Source organism: Heteronotia binoei, chromosome 12 (genome assembly GCF_032191835.1).
Source record: "Heteronotia binoei isolate CCM8104 ecotype False Entrance Well chromosome 12, APGP_CSIRO_Hbin_v1, whole genome shotgun sequence".
In the NCBI taxonomy this organism is placed as follows: domain Eukaryota; kingdom Metazoa; phylum Chordata; class Lepidosauria; order Squamata; family Gekkonidae; genus Heteronotia; species Heteronotia binoei.
This window is the reverse complement of record NC_083234.1, coordinates 21,820,463-21,841,017: the sequence shown is the minus strand read 5'-3', so window position 1 is coordinate 21,841,017 and position 20,555 is coordinate 21,820,463. Positions and strand designations below refer to the sequence as shown.

At 47.2% G+C, this 20,555-nt stretch overlaps 1 protein-coding gene across 1 annotated transcript in view; it reads left to right on the top strand.

Moving 5' to 3' along the window:
- The window catches only part of ADAMTS15 (ADAM metallopeptidase with thrombospondin type 1 motif 15), a 60,726-nt gene that overhangs the window by 16,080 nt on the left and 24,091 nt on the right, over positions 1–20,555 (top strand). The window contains exon 2 of the mRNA XM_060251159.1: positions 18,187–18,319. Coding sequence (XP_060107142.1) covers positions 18,187–18,319 — 133 coding nt within the window. The remainder of the gene's footprint in view (positions 1–18,186; positions 18,320–20,555) is intronic.

Here is a 20,555-nt window from a genome sequence, read left to right as displayed (position 1 = left end):
TTTCTGGTACCAGTTTTGATTCTAGTTTGGTGTACGTGCTTTAATTTTGTGGCCGTTGTACAAGAAAGACATCAAAATTGCATGAAATAAATGGGAATGTGTGTGGGGAAACTACAAAAACAAAGAGAAATATCGGTCTGTCTGCCTGCCTATCTATTCTTCCTGCTTTTAAATGGCTTTTCTGTATCATTTCAGCATCAGCTTTGGATGCTGGTAAGAACCCAGCACCAGTGAGATTAGACGTCAAAGGCAGCCTTGTCAGTAGATGTAAATGGACCTTGGGGTTTTGCGGGGCTTTTCTTGTTGCAGGAACTCCTTTGCATATTAGGCCACACACCCCGATGTAGCCAGCCCTCCTGGAACTTACAGAGCTCTTAGCACAGGGCCTAGTGTAAGCTCCAGTAAGACTGGCTACATCAGGGGTGTGTGACCTAATATGCAAAGGAGTTCCTGTTCCACAAAAAGCCTTGGGTTTCAGAAGGGGAAATGTCCTGTGTCTGTAGCAGCCAAACTACATCTTACAGTGGCTGTGAGATAGGGATGCCAACCTCCAGGCAGGAGCTGGGGATTCCCCACAACTACAGCTCATCTGCAGACTGCAGAGATCAGTTCCCCTGGAGAAAATGAATGTTTTGGAGGGTGAATTCTATGGTACTGTACCCCATCGAGGTCCCTGTCTTCATCAGGTTCCATCCCTACATCTCCAGGAATTTTCCAACCTGGTTCTGGCAACCCTGCCCCCCATCCCCTGCTGGTGGCCGGGGGTGGGGGGGCGAGATCCTGGCAAACCTACCGTGGGTCGAACTGGTGGTTGCTGTAATGTGTTGTTTGGCCCTAAGTTCCATTTGAACCCAGGCTCGGGGTGAAGGGAGGGGCTGTGAAAAGCTGTTTGTTTATCTCTGCCTGCGCTCAGCAGGGAAGGTTTACAACAGTGAGTGTGTCAGTGTGTCAATGCAGGTGTTGGGCAAGGAGCCGAGGTTCCCTTTCGCCAGCAAGGAAACGGCAACTCACTCAGCACATACACGCCCCGAAAGAGAGGAATGAGTCAAGCACAATGAATGGCCGGCTTTGGCCCGGCAACACTTTCCCTTTTGCTGATGAACCGGTGCTCTTCTAATGGAGCCTATTTTGCTTCCAAAGACTCCTTGATTTACAAAAGACCGTAAAACTTTGCTTCCTTGGACTGCCAGCTTTGAAGAACGACATTGAACTTGGATTTGCCAGGTCCAATTCAAAAAATATCTGGGACTTTGGGGGTGGAGCCAGAGGACATTGGGGGTGGAGCCAGAAGCAAGGTTGTGCCAAGCATAATTGAACTCTAAAGGGAGTTCTGGCTATCACATTTAAAGGGACCACACTCCTTTTAAATGCCTTCCCTTCATTGGAGATAATGAAGGATAGGTAGACCTTCTTTTGGGGCTCATAGAATTGGACCCCCTGGTCCAATCTTTCTGAAACCTGGAGGGTGTTTTGAGGAGAGGCACCAGATGCTGTGCTGAAAATTGGGTGCCTCTCTTTTTAAGACTAACAAACTTTGCATCTGACAAAGAGAGCTGTGTTTCTTGAAAGCTTATGCTACAATAAAATTTGTTAGTCTTAAATATGTTATTGGGCTCTTTACTATTAAGAAGGTGATGCTCCCAAGATGATGTGACCATACCGAAAGGTGGTGCAACGTCTGTACTCTCATATGCAGGTCACATTGAAGCTTAATAAGGGATGATGTATGTGGGCACTGGCAACCTGGGTGTGCAGATCTTGGTCTTGGTGATACGGAAGGGACCGTTTTTCATACTTCTCCATCCCAATCCCTCTGTTCTTCCTCTTCACCTTCCGCTGACTCTTGTGAGTTTTCGCACGGCGCAGTTGTCCTTTGGAAATAACCCACAGCTTCTCTGTTGCTACCGGCCTGGATGCTAAAGCAGACCTGTCAGTTTACCTCCTGTTATGTGCATCCCGGGATGCCTGTTACCCAGCTGTCATGTTGAATTATATATGATGCATTGCTTTTAAAAATATATAGAGAGATACATCCTGACTAGGGACTCAAGTAAACCCATCAAATTGATTTCTCTGTATCTGGATTCAGGCCGAACTTCTGCTTCTCATCCCGTTCTCCCCTCTCAACTGATTATATTATAGGCTTCCTGGGGAGGGCCAGTAACTCCAACTGCCTAGCAGCTGAAGGTTCTCCTGTCTTATTACTTGGGTTTTGCTCTGTTTCAATACAAGAAACTCCATGGGACTGTGCCAAATTATCTGCTCTGTTGACCAGCGGCTGCCTCAAGAGAAGCATGGGTTGGCTTGCAGAGATGGAGTTTGCAGAAAGACAATGGAAAGCTCTCTCTTCCTCTAGTCCCGGAGACCGGAACATTCAGGGAAGCTGCATCGAGAAGGAGAAAAGAAAGCAAAGGAGGAAGGCCACGTTTTCATGAAGAGGGGCCCATGGAGGACCTAGCTTCTCTAGGTTAGAGTGCTGGAATGTGAATTGGGAAGACCCTCTGGTATGGAACCTTGCTGGGTGACCATGGGCCAGTCATCAACTTCAGCCTAGCCTACCTGACAGGATTGTTGTGAGGTTAGAACAGAGGAGAGGAGAATGATGCAAACTATGGTTCCCCTTGGGAAATGTGGGGTATAAATGAAATAAAAAGCACCTTTTCCCTGCACTGAATATTTTACAGATAGATACATAGATTGATTAAATAGATATATGTATGATAGATAGATGGATGATTGATAGACAGATAGATAGATAGATAGGTAGTTAGGACTATTTCCAGAATCTCATCATTTTTATTCCAAAGCTGGTTTCCTCCAGGCAATGAAACAAAGGTTGCAGAAATCAGGAGACAAGCGGTACTAACAAGACTAGTAGATATAGCTAATAATTCTGGATTATTACCTAAAAATATATTGGAAAGAAAACTGCAACAACAGATTCCTTGGTACTTTTATTTGCAACTACAACATACCTCTTCTACTCTCAACTTGAAAAAAGTAATGTCATCTTCTCACTCTGATTTTGAACTACTTCTTAAACAATCGGACTATAATCACAAAGGCATAATTTCTAAAACTTATGCTATATTGATTTCTCTGGATAGTGTTCAACGTTTACCATGCCAGTCAAAATGGCAACATAACTGTGGGATAGCTCTCAGCAATGACCAATGGAACAAGATCTGGTTCTCTAATTTGTTCCGCACCAAACTGATCAGTTCAAAATTAATGTCTTACAAAATTATAACACAGTGGTACCTTACACCTAAAAGGCTATCCTTAATATTATCTAACCACACTCCATTATGTTGGAAAAACTGTGGTGAAGTTGGCGATTTTGCCCACTGCTGGTGGAAGTGTCCTCGTATTACTTCATTCTGGCATGAGATTTTGCAACAAATAAAAATTATAATGGGATATGAAATTCCATTACTTCCTCAACTGATCTTCCTTGACATCTGGCAAGATCCAGCAGTACCTCAATTTAGGCGAGCACTGATAACTAACATGCTAATAGCAGCAAAACCCCCAATTGCTTCAAAATGGAAATCACCTCAAATTCCATCAATCTCCAGCTGGTTATCTAAGGTTTGGGGCATTCTCATACTGGAAAAAATTACAGATCATATCCAACATTCAAAGTCAGACAATGATAACTCGAAATTCACAGAGAAATGGTTTCCTTTTATTGAGTTCATCACAGCAACTACACAAACCAGAATATCTTGATCTTCTCTACTCATAAGTTTTTAATATTTTCCGTCAGTTGTGTTTTTTTTTGTTGCTTTTCTATTTACTAACACTTTTATTTCTCTCTTTTTCTACCTTCCTTTTCTTTTACTGTGCTAGTTGTGGATCGCACCTAATTATAATTACCAGATAGTAAATTTTGGAATAACCTGTAATAGTTTGCATAGAGAATATTTAGGCAGTTAAGAATTCATAGCAATGCATAATTAATAGTTTAATGATAATATGGGTCCAGCTAGATTAACTGTGTTTTGATACAGGAATTATTGTCTTAATCTTTTGTTTTCATCTTGACCTCTCTCCTTGGATAGAAAATGGTCTACATATCTAGATACATCTTTATAACTTAAAATCCTTACTTGATATTTTATTGTATGCATGTAAGTATTTATGCTTGTTTACAACCTGATTCCATAAGTTTAATTAATTGTATATGAATATAAATATTGATATTAACGTATATTTTTTAAAAATTCAATAAAAATATAAAGAGTTAGGTAGGTAGGTATATGATAAATGATTAATAAATGATAATAAATGATAGGGGTGGTGGGGGGTGGGCTCCCTCTGGGAATCCTACCCCCCCAGGGAAAGTGCATGCGCAATACATAGCCTCTCCTCTCCCGGTGTAGTGAACGCCGCGTGGTCACTGTCTGGCTATGCCTGGCAGATGGTCACTGCAATGGCCTCTCCTGCATTACTGCATCCGTAGCAACACCTTCTCACTGGTCCCCCCCGTTTTCACAGAGTTTGCTACGTCATGGTGCGACCGAATTGTCCGGCGGTATAACCGGATGGGCAGGCTGGGCCCACCAACTTCGTCAGCCTAAGAGAAGGAAAACTCTAACATCAAACCCGGGCAGATAGAGCTCGTTAATGTAACACCTACCACCTGGAGGACTCACTGCCGGCGTCCCGGCTTACTGGGCCATGGCAGATGACCCCCAGGTGAAAGGGTGGAGCCAGTACCGCGCACACTGCGCTTCACCTAAAAAATTCCTCTGCGCAGGCCTGAAGGGCATATCCACACACACAACCCACAACGCATCAAGTCCTTCAGCGATAGGCAAGGGGCGAAACGGCAGGTGGAAGGTGCCACTGGAAGCCGCAGTCCCGATCCTGCATGTAGGCGGTTCAGGATATTGGTCGCCTGATGCTAACCCGGAGACGAAAGCATCTTTCGGCAGCACCCTGAACGACCAAGCAGCCTTATCTAGGGACAGCACTGCTTGCTCCACACGGAGAGGGGCCTAGAAAAGGTGGCCTAAACAAAGCTCGTCTCCCCCACCCCAGTTGGCTAGCCGCGGTCAACGGGCATCCTTACTTGCGGTCGAAAAATAACAACAAAGAAAAGGCATGCACCTGCCTCACAAAGTGTGCAAAGACTAAAGCTTGCGTGTTGGAACATCAGAACCATGCTTGACACAGTAGGCAGTGGTCGCCCTGAACGACGCTCTGCTCTAGTTGCCCACGAACTTCTCAGGTTGAATATCGACATAGCAGCTCTCAGTGAGGTCCGTTTCCCTGAGGAAGGTAGTCTTCAAGAACACGGTGCTGGCGATACCCTCTACTGGTCGGGTAAGTCAAAGGCTGAGAGCCGCCTTTCTGGCGTTGGCTTCATGGTCAGGAACTCCATTGCCTCCAAACTCGAAAACCTTCCAACAGGTCACTCAGATTGCATCATGTCCATGCGCCTCCCACTTCAAAACAAGCAGCATGCAACGCTCTTCAGTGTGTATGCCCCAACCCTTCAAGCAGATCCTGCAGAAAAGAACAAGTTCTATGCTGATCTACGCAACCTCGTACGGAAGACCCCTACAGAGGACAAGGTGATCATCCTTGGCGACTTCAATGCCAGAGTAGGTAAAGACTCGGAAGCCTGGAAAGGAGTACTTGGCAAACACGGCATTGGCAACTGCAATGACAACGGGCGCCTCCTGCTAGAATTCTGCATGGAGCACCAGCTCACCATCACCAACACTATCTTCCAGCAGAAGAACAGTCTGAAGACAACCTGGATGCACCCACGGTCCAAGCATTGGCACCTTATCGACTACATTCTGGTGCGCCAGAGAGACCTTCGAGATGTCTTACACACCCGAGTAATGCCCAGCGCAGAATGTCATACGGATCATCGTCTTGTACGCTGCAATCTCCGTCTTCACTTTAAACCCACACCCAGGAGAGGAGGTATCCCTCGGAGGAAGTTTCAGGTTGGCAGCCTCCAGTCAGCCGAAGTTAAAGCTGCCTTCCAGGCAAAACTCCAGTCAAGAATTGAGGACCTCAGTTGCCCCACAGACCCTTCTCCAGAAGCACTCTGGGAACACCTAAAAACTACCGTCCTGCAGATCTCTGAAGAAGTCCTCGGGTTCTCCACAAGGAAGAACAAGGACTGGTTTGATGAGAACAATCAAGAGATCCAAGAATTACTGGCAAACAAGAGATCTGCCTACCAAGCACATCTTGCTCAGCCCTCCTGTCCTGGGAAAAAAGCAACCTTTCGCGCTGCATGTAGCAACCTCCAGCGCAAGCTTCGAGACATTCAGAACGAGTGGTGGACCAAGCTTGCAGAGAGAACCCAGCTGTGTGCAGACACTGGTGATTTAAGAGGGTTCTACGAAGCCCTGAAGGCAGTATATGGTCCATCATATCAGGCTCAGAGTCCCTTGGATAGTGCAGACGGCCAAGTGCTCCTCACAGACAAGGCATCCATACTGAACCGGTGGTCGGAGTATTTTCAGGTTCTCTTCAGTGCCAACCGCGTAGTTCAAGATTCAGCAATCCACCTCACCCCACTTCAACCGGTGAAAACAGAGTTGGATGAGATCCCCACCCTAGAAGAGACTGTTAAAGCCATCAAGCAACTGAAAAGTGGCAAGGCAGCAGGAGTTGATGGAATTCCACCAGAGATCTGGAAGCATGGGGGCACAGTACTACATAGCTCACTTCACAAAGTACTTGTCACCTGCTGGGAACAAGGCAAATTACCACAGGACTTTCGCGATGCAATCATCATCACCCTATACAAGAACAAAGGGGAAAAGTCAGACTGCTCCAACTACCGGGGGATAACCCTGCTCTCCATCGCAGGCAAAATCCTTGCCAGAATACTCCTGAACAGACTGGTGCCCACCATTGCAGAAGAACTCCTCCCAGAGAGCCAGTGCGGCTTCAGAGCTAACAGGAGCACCACCGACATGGTATTTGTTCTCAGGCAGCTCCAAGAGAAATGCAGGGAACAGAACAAGGGTCTGTATGTGACTTTTGTCGACCTTACCAAAGCTTTCGATACCGTTAGCAGGAAAGGCCTGTGGCAAATCTTGGAACGTTTAGGATGTCCCCCAAGGTTCCTCAGCATGATCATCCAGCTACACGAAGACCAGCGAGGCCAAGTCAGACACTGCAACGACCTCTTGGAGCCCTTCCCAATAGGCACAGGTGTAAAGCAAGGCTGCGTTCTCGCGCCAACTCTCTTTACGATCTTCTTTAGCATGATGCTTCAAAGAGCCGCAGTAGATCTAGATGAGGACGATGGTGTCTACATCCGCTATCGCACCGATGGCAGCCTGTTCAACCTGAGGCGACTAAAGGCACACTCCAAGACAATGGAAAAACTCATCCGAGAGCTACTGTTTGCTGACGATGCTGCACTCGTCTCCCACTCGGTATCAGCTCTGCAGCATATGACGTCCTGCTTTGCAGAGGCTGCCAAGCTATTTGGCCTAGAAGTTAGTCTGAAGAAGACAGAAGTTCTCCACCAGCCTGCACCCCAGGAAGATTATCACCCTCCCTGCATCACTGTGGGTGAATCAGTTCTGAAGACAGTCCAGCAGTTCAGCTACCTGGGGTGCATCATCTCCTCAGATGCCAAGATCGACAAGGAGATTGACAACAGGCTGGCAAAGGCAAACCGTGCATTTGGCCGACTGCACAAAAGAGTGTGGAGCAACAAGCATCTGAAAAAAGGCACAAAGATCAATGTTTACAAAGCGGTTGTGATGACAACCCTCATCTATGGCTCCGAATCGTGGGTTTTATACCGTCATCACCTGCGACTCCTTGAGCGCTTTCATCAGCGCTGCCTTCGCACCATCCTCAACATCCACTGGAGTGACTTTGTGACCAACACTGAAGTCCTCAAGCGGGCAGAGGTTACCAGCATCGAGGCACTGCTGTTGAAGACGCAGCTGCGCTGGGCAGGGCATATTTCTAGGATGGAAAACCACCGCCTTCCCAAGATTGCCCTGTATGGCGAACTCTCCACCGGCCATCGAAATAGAGGGGCACCAAAGAAGAGGTACAAGGACTCCTTGAAGAAATCCCTTAGCACCTGTCACATCAACCATCACCAGTGGTCTGACCTAGCCTCAGATCGCAAAGCATGGAGGCACACCATCCACCAGGCTGTCTCTTCCTTTGAGAACACACGCATAGCTGGTCTTGAGGACAAAAGGAGATTGAGGAAGAATCGCACTGCTACAGGACCAACCCTAAATCAGACTTTTCCCTGCAGCCGCTGTGGCCGGACCTGCCTGTCCCACATTGGTCTTGTCAGCCACCAGCGAGCCTGCAGCAAACATGGACTATTGCACCCTTCTTAAATCTTCGTTCGCGAAGCCAAGCCGAGAGAGAAATAAATGATAAATGATAGGTAGATGATAGATGGATGGATGATAGGTAGGTAGGTAGATAGATGGATATAGATGGTAGGTAGGTAGATAAATAGATAGGTAGATGGATGATAGGTAGGTAGATAGATGGATATAGATGTAGGTAGGTAGGTAGATAGATGAATGGATGATAGGTAGGTAGATAGATGGATATAGATGCAGGTAGGTAGGTAGATGGATGGATAATAGGTAGGTAGGTAGACAATTTTTCAGTGATAGTATAGCAGAATGGTTGGTGCATAAACTATGTACAATACATTATGTATCTATGAAAATGATCTAGATACATAAACATGACACAAATTGTAAAACAACAAGACTGAAATGTGTTAAAATAAAGCAATGAGTTGTCGGCATCAGGAACGAAAATGGATGTACCAAAAATGCCCAGAATGGCATGTGGGGAAGCAAAAATAAACCTCCAGCCCTCCCAACCTTCTTTCATCCCAGTTGTGTGCTTGTGTCATAATAGCCCAAGTATGGCTCTGATTCTTTCCATCATATTTATGACCGGGATGGCCAACTCCCCAGTGCTCATACCAGAAGTAGCTTCATCTTAGATTCTTGCAGCTGTCGGCAAGATCTCAGAGGATGATAAAGAGATGAAAAACGCATCTTGGGTCATCCCCCAGAGATGAAGAATGTTTGTCTGTGTAAATTCCAGGGAGCCATTTATCTCCCTGCCCCTCTTGGACTTTTCCGTGTGGGTGCTCTTCAAAGGAGATGAGCCCCAGGGGGGAAGGAGGAGGCCGTATCCGCCTCCGGGAGGGAGAAACGCACACAAGGCCCTGAGTGGGATCTGACAGTTCAGGATGGGAGCCCAGTGCTGGAGGGAAGCCATCTCTCTGATGTTCGTGGAGAAAATGCACTTCTTATAACACAGGCCTAAAGCTGAGCAGGTGTGCGGGTGCAGAGGTGTGATGCTGAGTGTCTGGACTGACCAGAGGAAGTAATTTTTCACTTGTAATAAGGGGAAGTGTTGAAAGCTAGGGGTTTTTTTTACATGAAGAATTGTACACTTTGATAAAGGAAACTTATTTATATCCCACTTTCTGCCATCATGAAACCCAGGGCGCTCTATATAGGAACCTCTAGAGCAGTAGTTCACAATCTTTTTGGTATGGTGATCCAGAAGTAGAGAAGTCCAATTCAAGAAATATCTGGGGACTTTGAGGTGGAGCCAGGAGAAATTGGGGGTGGAGCCAGATTCAAGGTTTTGAATAGCATAAATGAACTCCAAAGGGAGTTCTGGCCACCATATTTAAAGGGACCACACACCTTTTAAATGTCTTCCTTCCATTGGAAAGAATGGATAGGGGCACTTTCTTTTGGGGCTCATAGAATTGCACCCCCTGGTCCAAGCCTTTTGGACTTGGAGGGTGTTTTGAGGAGAGGCATCAGATGCTGTGTGGCAAATTTGGTGCCTTTGTCTCAAAATACAGCCTACCCAGAGCCCCAGATACCTGCGGATCAATTCTCCATTATTCCCTATGGAAATTGGTCTCCATAGGGAATACTGGAGTGTGCAGCAGACATGTCCCTCCCCGCTGTTTTCTGATAACCCTGAAGTGGGGGGATGACCTCCAAACTGGGGGATCCCCAGCCTCCCCCTGGGGACTGGCAGCCGTACCCAGAACTCCACATTTATTTGGTGTAGGGACTTTTCCAGGGCTGGGACAAGGTTTTTTGGCACCCTGGCAAACCATGACCTTAGCATCCATGAAGCTCAAATACCTTTGCCACCAAATGAGAAGGGAACACTCCCTGGAGAAGATCCTGATGCTGGGAAAGACAGAAGGCAAAAGAAGAAGGGGAAGGCAAAAGATGAGATGGCTGGACAGCGTTACTGATGTCACTAACACAAATTCGAGCAGACTTCGAAGGATGGTGGAAGACAGGAGGGCCTGGCGTGACTTGGTCCATGGGGTCGCAAAGAGTCGGAATTGACTGTGCAACTGAACAACAACAACGTTCAGCATTCCATTTTCTCCTGTGGCTAACCAGATGATTTGGAGAAAACAACAATTATTGCACAGGGGACACAGCTGTTCCCACTATGAACTCCAAGCAAGTGGCATTCTGACACACACAGTCTTTACATATGGAGATCACAGCCCAGCCTTTTGACCACCTTCTCCTTCTCCATTACTCCCTCATATCTACCCTAAGAGCAATGGAAAAGGTGATGGCAGCCATTGGTGGGGGGCTGGCCCATGACCCACTTTCAGAGATTTTGTGACCCACTTTTGAGTCTTGTCCCACAAGCTGGGAACCATGCAGAGGGTTGTTCCTTCAGGCTGTGGTGAGACTTTTACTTGTAGAGCTTTGTCAAGGATATCTTACCATGTGCCTTCTGACCAGATGGAGGCCACCCTGGCCACGAGATCCGATTCTTTTGGCTTGTTTCTCTAGCATTCGCCTTTTGATTGCTCCCTAGCACAACAAACATCCAGTTTTTGCTTTGCTTTTAGTTCCACTGTTGGTGTTTTTAATGGGCTGTTAATGCTTTTAAACAACATATATTTTATTGTCAGAGTCCATGCATGCTTATCTGATGAAGTATGCATGCATATGAAAGCTTACATTCTGAATAAAACTTTGTTGGCCTTAAAGATGCTGCTGAACTCCTACTTTGTTCTATTGCTCCAGGCCAACGTGGCTGCCCCCCTGGATCTACCGTATTGTATCGCCGTTTGATTCATTATTCATAACCAGGGTTGGCTGCCCCAGAAAACCTGATGGTGCATACATCCTCTGTATAAATAAGTTAAAAAAAAAGTCATGCATGGTAACTAAATGGAACCTCCATGCCTGGAAGCAGTATACCATTGAATACTAGATGTAAGGGACATATGGCTGAGGAAGGGCCATTGCCTTTGTGCTCTGCTTTGTGGACTGTTGAAGGTGTCTTGCTGTCCAGTATTGCTCCTAGAACGGTGGATTAGATTAATATTTGGTTTGATCTGGTGGGACTCTTGGCATTAAGAGTACTCAGCCAATTAATAATGCAAGCTGTGTGTCTCTTGGTGGTGTATTATCAAGAGCTCCATTCTGTTGGAGACAACGGGTCTACTATTTAGCACTTATTCCCCATTCCGAGTACTGTTGCTTATTCTTCTCCCCTGCCAAATATGCTGATTGCTTTGCTGTTGCTCATAGCGTAGGGCTGTTGCTAACAATGACCACGGTGTTTTGCAGCTATCTCTAGTCTGTGCAGTAAGTTTCATTGTGCAACATCTCATGAAATTGCTTATTCCTGATCTTTCCCCTTCATTCAGATCAATTTCTCACTAGCCTTACTCCGCTCTCACGCTCGTCTTCTCTGCAGGGCTTCTGTCGGATTTCACACTATCTGCCCCGGGGCTGCAACTAGCTTTGCCTTTTTTGCACGGCAAACAGAAACTGGTTTTTAGAGGATCTTGTTTGCTGCGCGAAAGAGGCACAGTGAGTTGCAGCCTTGGGGCAGCTTATGCGAAATCTGACAGCAGCCCCGCTGAGATGAGGAGAGTGAGAGCGAGGTAAGGCTAGTGGGGAATCGGTGCGACTCCACAATAATGATTCAGGAACTCATGGCTTTATCCTGCTCCCTTATCCGCAGCTGACAATACGATGAGACCTCTAATAATTGATGTAATAAGACTAAAAGGTAGTCCCCCATGCAAGCACCAGTCGTTTCCGACTCTGGGGTGACGTTGCTTTCACAACGTTTTCACGGCAGACTTTTTACGGGGTGGTTTGCCATTGCCTTCCTCAGTCATCTGCACTTTCCCCCCAGCAAGCTGGGTACTCATTTTACCGACCTCGGAAGGATGGAAGGCTGAGTCAACCTTGAGCCGGCTACCTGAACCAGCTTCTGCTGGGATTGAACTCAGGTCGTGAGCAGAGGGCTCCGACTGCAGTACTGCAGTTTTACCACTCTTCGTAATAAGACTAGGGTTCCAGCAATCTGAAACTAAGCAGAAGTAGGAAAGATCAAGATGGGTGGCCAGTAGCACCTTGAAGACTAACAAAATTTGTGGCAGGGGAGGAGCTTTCTGGAGAAGTGAGCAGTGAATCACGAAAGCTCATTCCCTGCCACAGATTTTGTTAGTCTTTAAGGTGCTCCTGGACTCTTGCTCTTTTCTATTGCATAAGTAGAAAACGGTGTAGTGAAAGCAAAATAATACATACAGGCAACCATTAATGCTATATGCAGTAGTATTTTCCACAATCCTATTATCTTTATTAGAGGAGCCCCGTGGCAGAGAGTGGTAAAGCTGCAGTACTGCAGTCCAAGCTCTGCTCACGACCTGACTGCGATCCTGGCGGAAGCTGAGTTCAGGTAGCTGGTTCAAGGTTGACTCAGCCTTCCATCTTTCTGTGGGCAGTAAAATGAGTACCCAGCTTGCTGGGGGGAAAGTGTAGATGACTGGGGAAGGCAACGGCAAACCACCCCGTAAAAGTCTGTCAAGAAAACATCCTGATGTGACGTCACCCCATGGGTTGGTAACGACTTGGTGCTTGCACAGTGGACTACCTTTACCTTTATTAAAGAACTCCCCTGAACCATTCAATTATAATATTACAACCTTTTAATCCTTTTTGCGGAAGGGCTGTGGCTCAGTGGTAGAGCATCGTTAGGGCTTTTATTGTAACAGGAACTCCTTTGCATATTAGGCAACACATCCCTGATATAGCCAGTTGTCCAAGAGCTTACAGGCTTCTTAGTACAGGGCCTACTGTAAGCTCCAGGAGGATTGGCTACATCAGGGGGCATGACCTAATATGCAAAGGAGTTCCTGCTACAAAAAAAGCCCTGAGCATTGGCATGACTTGCAGAAAGTCCCAGGTTCAATCCCTGGCATCTTCAGCTAAAAGGATCTGACAGTAAAAAGGATCTGGCAGTAGGTGATGTGGAGGACCTCTACCCGAGACCTTGGAGAGCTGCTTCCCACCTGGAGACAATACTAACCTTGATGGACCAATTATCCAATTCAGTATAAGGCAGCTTCATGTGTGAATTTGGTGCAGTGGTTAAGTGTGTGAACTCTTATCTGGGAGAACCGGGTTTGATTCCCCACTCCTCCACTTGCAGCTGCTGGAATGGCCTCGGGACAGCCATAGCCTTCATAGGAGGGCAGCTTTTGGGAGAGCTCTCTCAGCCCCACCTACCTCACAGGGTGTCTGTTGTGTGTGTGTGTGTGGGGGGGGAAGGTAAAGGAGACTGTGACCTCTCTGATACTCTAAGGGCGTTTTCGCACTGACCTTCAAGTGGCGCGACCACCCTCTTCACACCGGAGGATCTGCGCGGATTTCGCACAAGAAGCGCCGGAGCACCCAAAAGAGCTGGCGACTTCCGTTGCAAAAGCCGCTCAAACGTTTTCCTGCTTCTTGGCGGTTTCCGTTTGAGCAGGTTTTGCGACGGAAGTCGCCGGCTCCTTTGGGTGCTCCGGCGCTTCTTGTGCGAAATCCGCGCAGATCCTCCGGTGTGAAGAGGGTGGTCGCGCCACTTGAAGGTCAGTGTGAAAAAGCCCTAAGATTCAGAGTATAGGGCAGGATAAATCCAATATCATCTTCTTCCCTATCATCTCCATCAGCCATAACAAGGAGCATACCTTTGACAGCAAACACAGGTTTGCATCCATGTAACATAAGAAAGAGCTGCAGCCATGGAAGGGGCTTTGGCATTTAAGCCCCAACTGTTCGGGCTGAGCCTCCATCCATCTGCCTTCCCCGCCCTTCCCAATGACATTATCGTGCATTCCTGCTGAAAGCTGTTTTGTGTTTCGGAGGGTCTGTCTTGCTGCTTTGCAGTTTGAGGGGATGGAAGCAATTTGTATTATACTAATAATGGCTCTGTACCAGCCTTGCTGAGCAACATCTGCGAGCCACAATGTCACCCCTGGTTCTTGGCAGCCGCTGAGGGCTTCTAGCTGCATGAGAACTCCCTCTTCTGCCCTCATTCTAGGAGGGTGTGCTCTTGGCCTTTCTTACATCATCAGGCCTGGGAGAGGAGAGGACAGTGGAGTTGCCAGCTCTAGGATGGGAAGTTCCTGGAAAAAGCAAAGTTTGGGGTAGGGTTGCCAATCCCCAGTTGGGGGCAGGAGATCCCCTGGTTTGGGGGTCCTCCCCCTGCTTCAGGGTCATCAGAAAGCTGGTGGGGGGAGGGAAATGTCTGCTGGGCACTCCATTATTTCCTATGGAGACCGATTCCCTAGGGTATAATGGAGAATTGATCCATAGGTATCTGGGGCTCTGGGGGAGCTGTTTTTTGAGGTAGAGGCACCAACGTTTGAGCATAGCATCCAGCAGCTCTCCTCAAAATACCCTCCAGGTTTTGAAAAAATTGAACCAGGGGGTCCAATCCTATGAGCTCCCAAAGAAGTTTCCCCTATCCTTTATTATTTCCAGTGGAGGGAAGGCATTTAAAAGGAATTTAGTATTTTTCAATATGATGGCTGGAATTCCCTTTGGAGTTCAATTATGCTTGTCACAACCTTGCTCCTGGCTCCATCCCCAATGTCTCCTGGCTTCACCCCAAAGTCCCCAGATATTTCTTGAACTGGACTTGGCAAGCCTAGTTTGGGGATGGGAGGAACCTCAGTGCAACACTACTTTGGACCTCGTGTCAAGCAGCTCTGATCTCCAGGGGAACTTATCTGAGTTGCCTGGAGATCAGTTGTGCTTCTGAGAGATCTGCAGACACCACCTGGAGACTGGCAACTCTAGAAGGCAGTCCCTGCTGCAACAAAGGGGCTTGAATCAGGACTCCCAACTGGGGGCTGCTCTTTCCCTCTTGCTGCTCTGCAGACATCATTTCAGGGTTTCCAGGCTTGCTGCGGTTTCAGTAAAGCCTGGAAGTTCTATCAGGGAGACCTTGTCAGTAGCCAGAGGAACGTCCTCCATCGGGGGAAACACCGTTTTCTGTTCTGAAAGCAAAGCTGTCTCGCTTCTGTTCTTGGCACTGTGAATTTCCTCTCCTCTGCCCTGTTCTCTAGATGCTTTTCCAAGTAGTTATCTTGTCTCCAGGCTGCATTCCACGTCTTCTCTCCTCTTCCCTTGCTCATTTGTGGTGAGAGAAGTCTTTTCCCAGCCGTGTCTGGTAGCCAGATCTCAGAAACATGGATCTCATTCACATGGAGGGGTTTATCCCAGTGTTCCCTTGACTGTGGGTCAGAACCTCAAAGTAGGTCATGAAGTCTCTGAAAGTGGATCATGAGCCAGCCTTCCCTAATGACCACCCCTGCCCTTTCCATTGCTTTATTCCGTATCTGGGAAACCAAGATCTGACCCTGGAAACAGGATCTTCTGTGGCATCCATTAGTTGGTATTTTTTTGGTCACTGCATATATGTGTTGATCAACTAAAACATGTTCTGTTGGCAGGGGTGGAATTCTAGCAGGAGCTCCTTTGCATATTAGGCCACACACCCTGATGTAGCCAATCCTCCAAGAGCTTACAAGGCTCTTTTGTGTAAGCTCTTAGAGGATTGGCTACATCGGGGAGATGTGGCCTAATATGCAAAGGAGTTCCTTCTAGGAATTCCACCCTGCCTGTTGGTTATCACTTATTTGTTTCTTAGAATCTCAGGGGGAAATAGAGGGATTAATGAAGGAGAGGGCAACTGAAGGCTGGGATTACTATTGGGGGCAGCTGCACCCTTTGGGTGATTGTTTATTGGTTTCTCCAAAAACATCTGGTTATCCAGTCACTGTAGAAAATGGCATGCTGAATTTGATGGGCACTAAGGGCCTCAAGTGACAAAAAACGTCAGGCCAGCCTGGCTGGTTCACAATACCAATTACATTTGGACTTGTGGGTCACCATAATGAAAAGGTTGGGAACCACGATAGAGGTTGAGAAAGAGAAGTTTTTCTCCCTCTCCCCAAATACTAGAACTTGAGGGCATCCAATGAAGTTGATGGTCAGGAGGTTCAGGATGCACAAAAGAAAAGACTTCCTTACACAGAGAGTGATTAAAATGTGAAATTAGCTGCCAGAGGATGTCGTCATGATGGCCACAGGAATAAACGACTTTAAAAGAGGTTTAGATAGATTCATGGAGGATAACTCTAGCCATTGGTGACTGAGGAGAATCTCCAGATCTAGCATTATGGTATTATGCATCTAAAAGGCATGCGTTGCACATGATAATACCACCTTAGTTGCGTGCAAAAATTATACATGTGTGTACAATATGAACCCATAAGCAAAGCTATTAAGAAAATGCATCAATGAATATTAAAAGAAATTTGACGATTGCTGTCTTTGGTTGAATTTTGAAGGCACATAAAAAGCAGATTTGGCATTTAATCCATGATGGTTTGCAATGAACCCAGGAAAGTGCATCCTTCTTTGCTTGAACTTGCTTGTGTAGAGGGAGGGGCTGTGGCTCAGCATCTGCTTTGCACGCAGAAGGTTCCAGGTTCAATCCCTGGCATTTCCAGGATACGGTAAAATGTGGTATGAAAGGCCCGTGCCTGAGACTCCAGAAAGCTGCTGCCAGCCAAAGCAGGCAATACTGACTAGGGGTGTTGCAGGCTGAGCCTCATATCTCTCTGCCTCCTTCAGTTTGCTTTGAGTGACAGGGGAGGGAAGGTATGGGGACTGCTGAATGGCAGTGGTGGGTGAGGAGTGGCCTGAACAGAATTAGACCCCTTGTAGGGTACAGAATAGCCCTTGAGGGTTCATCTCCTTGCTTGTAACCAGCGAATGTTCAAGCATCCTTGATACTGGTCTTGATCGATCCATGTTTTGAGTACTTTCTTGTGTTCGTGACCCATTCGTGCTATCAAAAGAAGTCTGTTTTTTTTTTTTTAAAGTAGTTTTGATTGCATTAAACTGGCTCTGCTCACATGAAGTTCATGACTCAACATGACTTGGAAAACCTTCACACTGTGGGTTGGCCCAGAATACAATTTGGGACTTAAGAGTTCTGTCAACCAAATCGATGTGTGCAAATCCATGGCACGAAGAGGGAGGAAGAAACAGCAGTAGGGAAAGAATGGGAAGAATGACTATCTTGGATCTGCCTTTTTTGGCAGAACAAAAAGAAGAGGTATCTTGCTGAGCCGGTCATTAAATGGCTGATGCAACAATGACCCCATTATTTCCTAGGGGTGCTAGACAGGCCAGGTCTAACGTTCATAGTGTATCTGAATGCTGGGATGTGGAATGGTATAGTATAGCCCAGCCCAAACTTACTTAAGGTGAGAGCCGCATAGAATAAATGTCAGATGTTTGACAGATGCAAGACATGAATGCCGGACGTTTGAGAGCCTCAAGACAGGAAAGAAGGAAGGAAGGAAAACAGATGGGGAAGGAGGAGGGAGGGAGAGATGGAAAGAAAGCAACTTTAACTTTAAATGCATTCTCCAAGCTGCAAGTTGGCTTGGCTTGGAGAAGTGATTTAAAGAGAGAAATGCTTTCTCCAATTCAGCCGATGGGGCAGTGGGGGCTTCAATGTGTGTGAAAAAGCCACATGTGACTCCCAAGCCACAGGTTGGCCACCCCTGGTATAGCTTGACCTCATCAGATCTTGGAAGCTAAGCAGGGTTGGCACTTGGATGGGGGACCACCAAAGAAGACTACGCAGAGGCAGGCAATGGCCAACCACCTCTACTCCTCACTTGCCTTGAAAACCTTGTAGGGTTGCCATAAATCAGCTGTGACTTGAAACACTTTGCACAGACATATCTGAAGGCACACTCATAGTGGGAAACAGGATGCTGGACTAGATGAACTGTTGGTCTTAACAGCAGACTCCTTTTTGTGGTTCCTGTAGGATTTGTGCGGAGCTACCACCTGTGACACCTTGGGAATGGCAGATGTGGGTACCATGTGCGACCCCAAACGCAGCTGTTCAGTCATTGAAGATGATGGCCTTCCTTCTGCTTTCACCACGGCTCATGAGCTGGGTAAGGAACAAAGAGTGATTCGGTGTGGTCATAAGTTTGGGTGGTGCAGTGTTTTGAGAGAGGAAATGGTACATTTTGGGGCAGCCTTGGGAAAATCTTTCCCTGTTGATTTCTACCTGCTCATTGCAACAGGTTCAATGTGCACAGGCACAGTTGTACATGATATGAAGGATGAGATTAATTTGTTTCCATTAAGGGTTAATCAACAAAGACTGGTCCATCTGCTGATTAAAAACCACTGGGGATATGGCGGTCACTAGGGATATAGTGCTTCAGGGACCACGTGTTGGCTAGCCTTGACTGAAAGCACAGAGACTCTGAGCATACAAAGGGTTTATTGTTATTCAGTCGCACAGTCAAGTCCGACTCTTTGCGATGGACAAAGTCATGCCAGGCCCTCCTGTCTTCCACCATCCTCCGAAGTCTGCTCAAATTCGTGTTAGTTACATCAGCAATACTGTCCAGCCATCTCATCTTTTGCTGTCCCCTTCTTCTTTTGCCTTCTGTCTTTCCCAGCATCAGGGTCTTCTCCAGTGAGTGCTCCCTTCTTCTTTGGTGGCCAAAGTATTTGAGTTTCAGCTTCAGCATCTGACCTTCCAGAGAACTGTCAGGATTGATTTCCCTTAGGGCTGACTGATTTGACCTTCTTGCAGTCCAAGGGACTCAAGATTCTTCTCCAGCACTACAAAGGGTTAGAAACCCCTAAATGAAGCTTGCTTTCCTCTGATGAGGTTGCCTTCCTCTTCTAAGTTGTCATATAAAAATAGATCATTCCTCTGAGTGAAGAAAGACGCCGGATGGTTGGACTTCCTTCCACAACTGGCTCTCAGATGGTTCTTTGGCTGGACCTACAGCACTGGAAAGTCCAAGCTATTTTTCTAAGGCAAGAAATCCCTAGAGAGATGTTTATATCCAATTTTTGGACCGAGTCTTGGCATTCAAAGCTGGTTCCAGGGCAAACCCCTCTTCCTGAGAGCCAGGCTGTCTGTGACACCCACCATGGGAGAACTTCTTCTAAGAGTTCTGATGGTTGTCCTGCCTGGTGGAAGGGAAAGCTGGCGGATTGCAATCCCATATGCACGGAAGGGCAAGGTGCTGGCTGCCTTCCCCCTTATTGTTTTCTTTCTTGGCATCTAGAAAAGAAGAACCATCTACAGTGCAGTCCTAAGCAGTTACCCCCTTATACATCCATTGAAGCCTGTGCGTCTAGAACTGTGTAACTCCTTTTAGGATTGCATTGCTCATGGTGCAGATTGTAGTAGAAATCTGTTTGCTTTTGGGCTGTTCAAGCTGTTTCCTGCAGATTCTTAGTCCAGATTGTGTAGCCATGGGAGAGTGAATGGCGAGGTAGTGTTTGTGTAGCGGTTAGTATCAAATTAGGGTCTGGAAGACCCAGGTCTGTATTGCTGCCTGCTGAGTAGGGTGGCCAGGTCTGACTCAAGTAATATCTGGGGACTTTGGGGGTGGAGCTGGGAGCAAGGGTGCGACAAGCACGATTGAACTTGGAAGGGAGTTCTGGCTGTCGCATTTAAAGGGACTGCATGCCTTTTAAATGCCTTCCTTCCATTTGGAATAACAAAGGATAGGGGCACCTCCAAACCAGAGGATCCCCTGCCCCCAACTGGGAACGGGCAACCCTACTGATAAGTGATCTTGGGCCAGTCACTGTTTCTCAGCCTAACCCGCCTCACAGGGTGTTAGTTGTGAGCAGGGCTCGTTTTGTGGAAAAATAGGTGGTGGAGCTCATTAGTTTAACTCATTAGCATATGCTGCCCCCCCAGCCAAAAGCAACTCGATGCAAGAAAGGAGAGCCCTGGGTGAGCTAGGCCTGATTGGGCTGGCTAGAGATCCAGCCAGCCCAAGCAGGCCTCACTCGCCTGGGGCTCTTTTGCCCCACCTCCCAGTCCAAAGGCCAGCAAGCCACCCGCTGCCCAATATCACATAAGAAGTGGCAAAAGGGTGGCATGGGCTTCTCCACGGGTTAATGAGGGATGCTGGGGGTGTGGCAAAGCCCCAGGTGGCCAGCTGGCTGCCTGCTCTCCTCATCCAGGGATTGTTATGCAGCTGCGCCTACTATTCAATGGCCAAGGTAGGTGGGGAGGAAGAAGGGGAAGCCACAGAAAGGTTCAGGAGCTGTGCTCCTTTGAGGTCCTGCTGAATCTGAGGCCTGGTTGTGAGACTGTAATGGAGGAAAGGAGAACAATGTTCTAAGCTGCTTCAGTTCCCCACTGTGAAG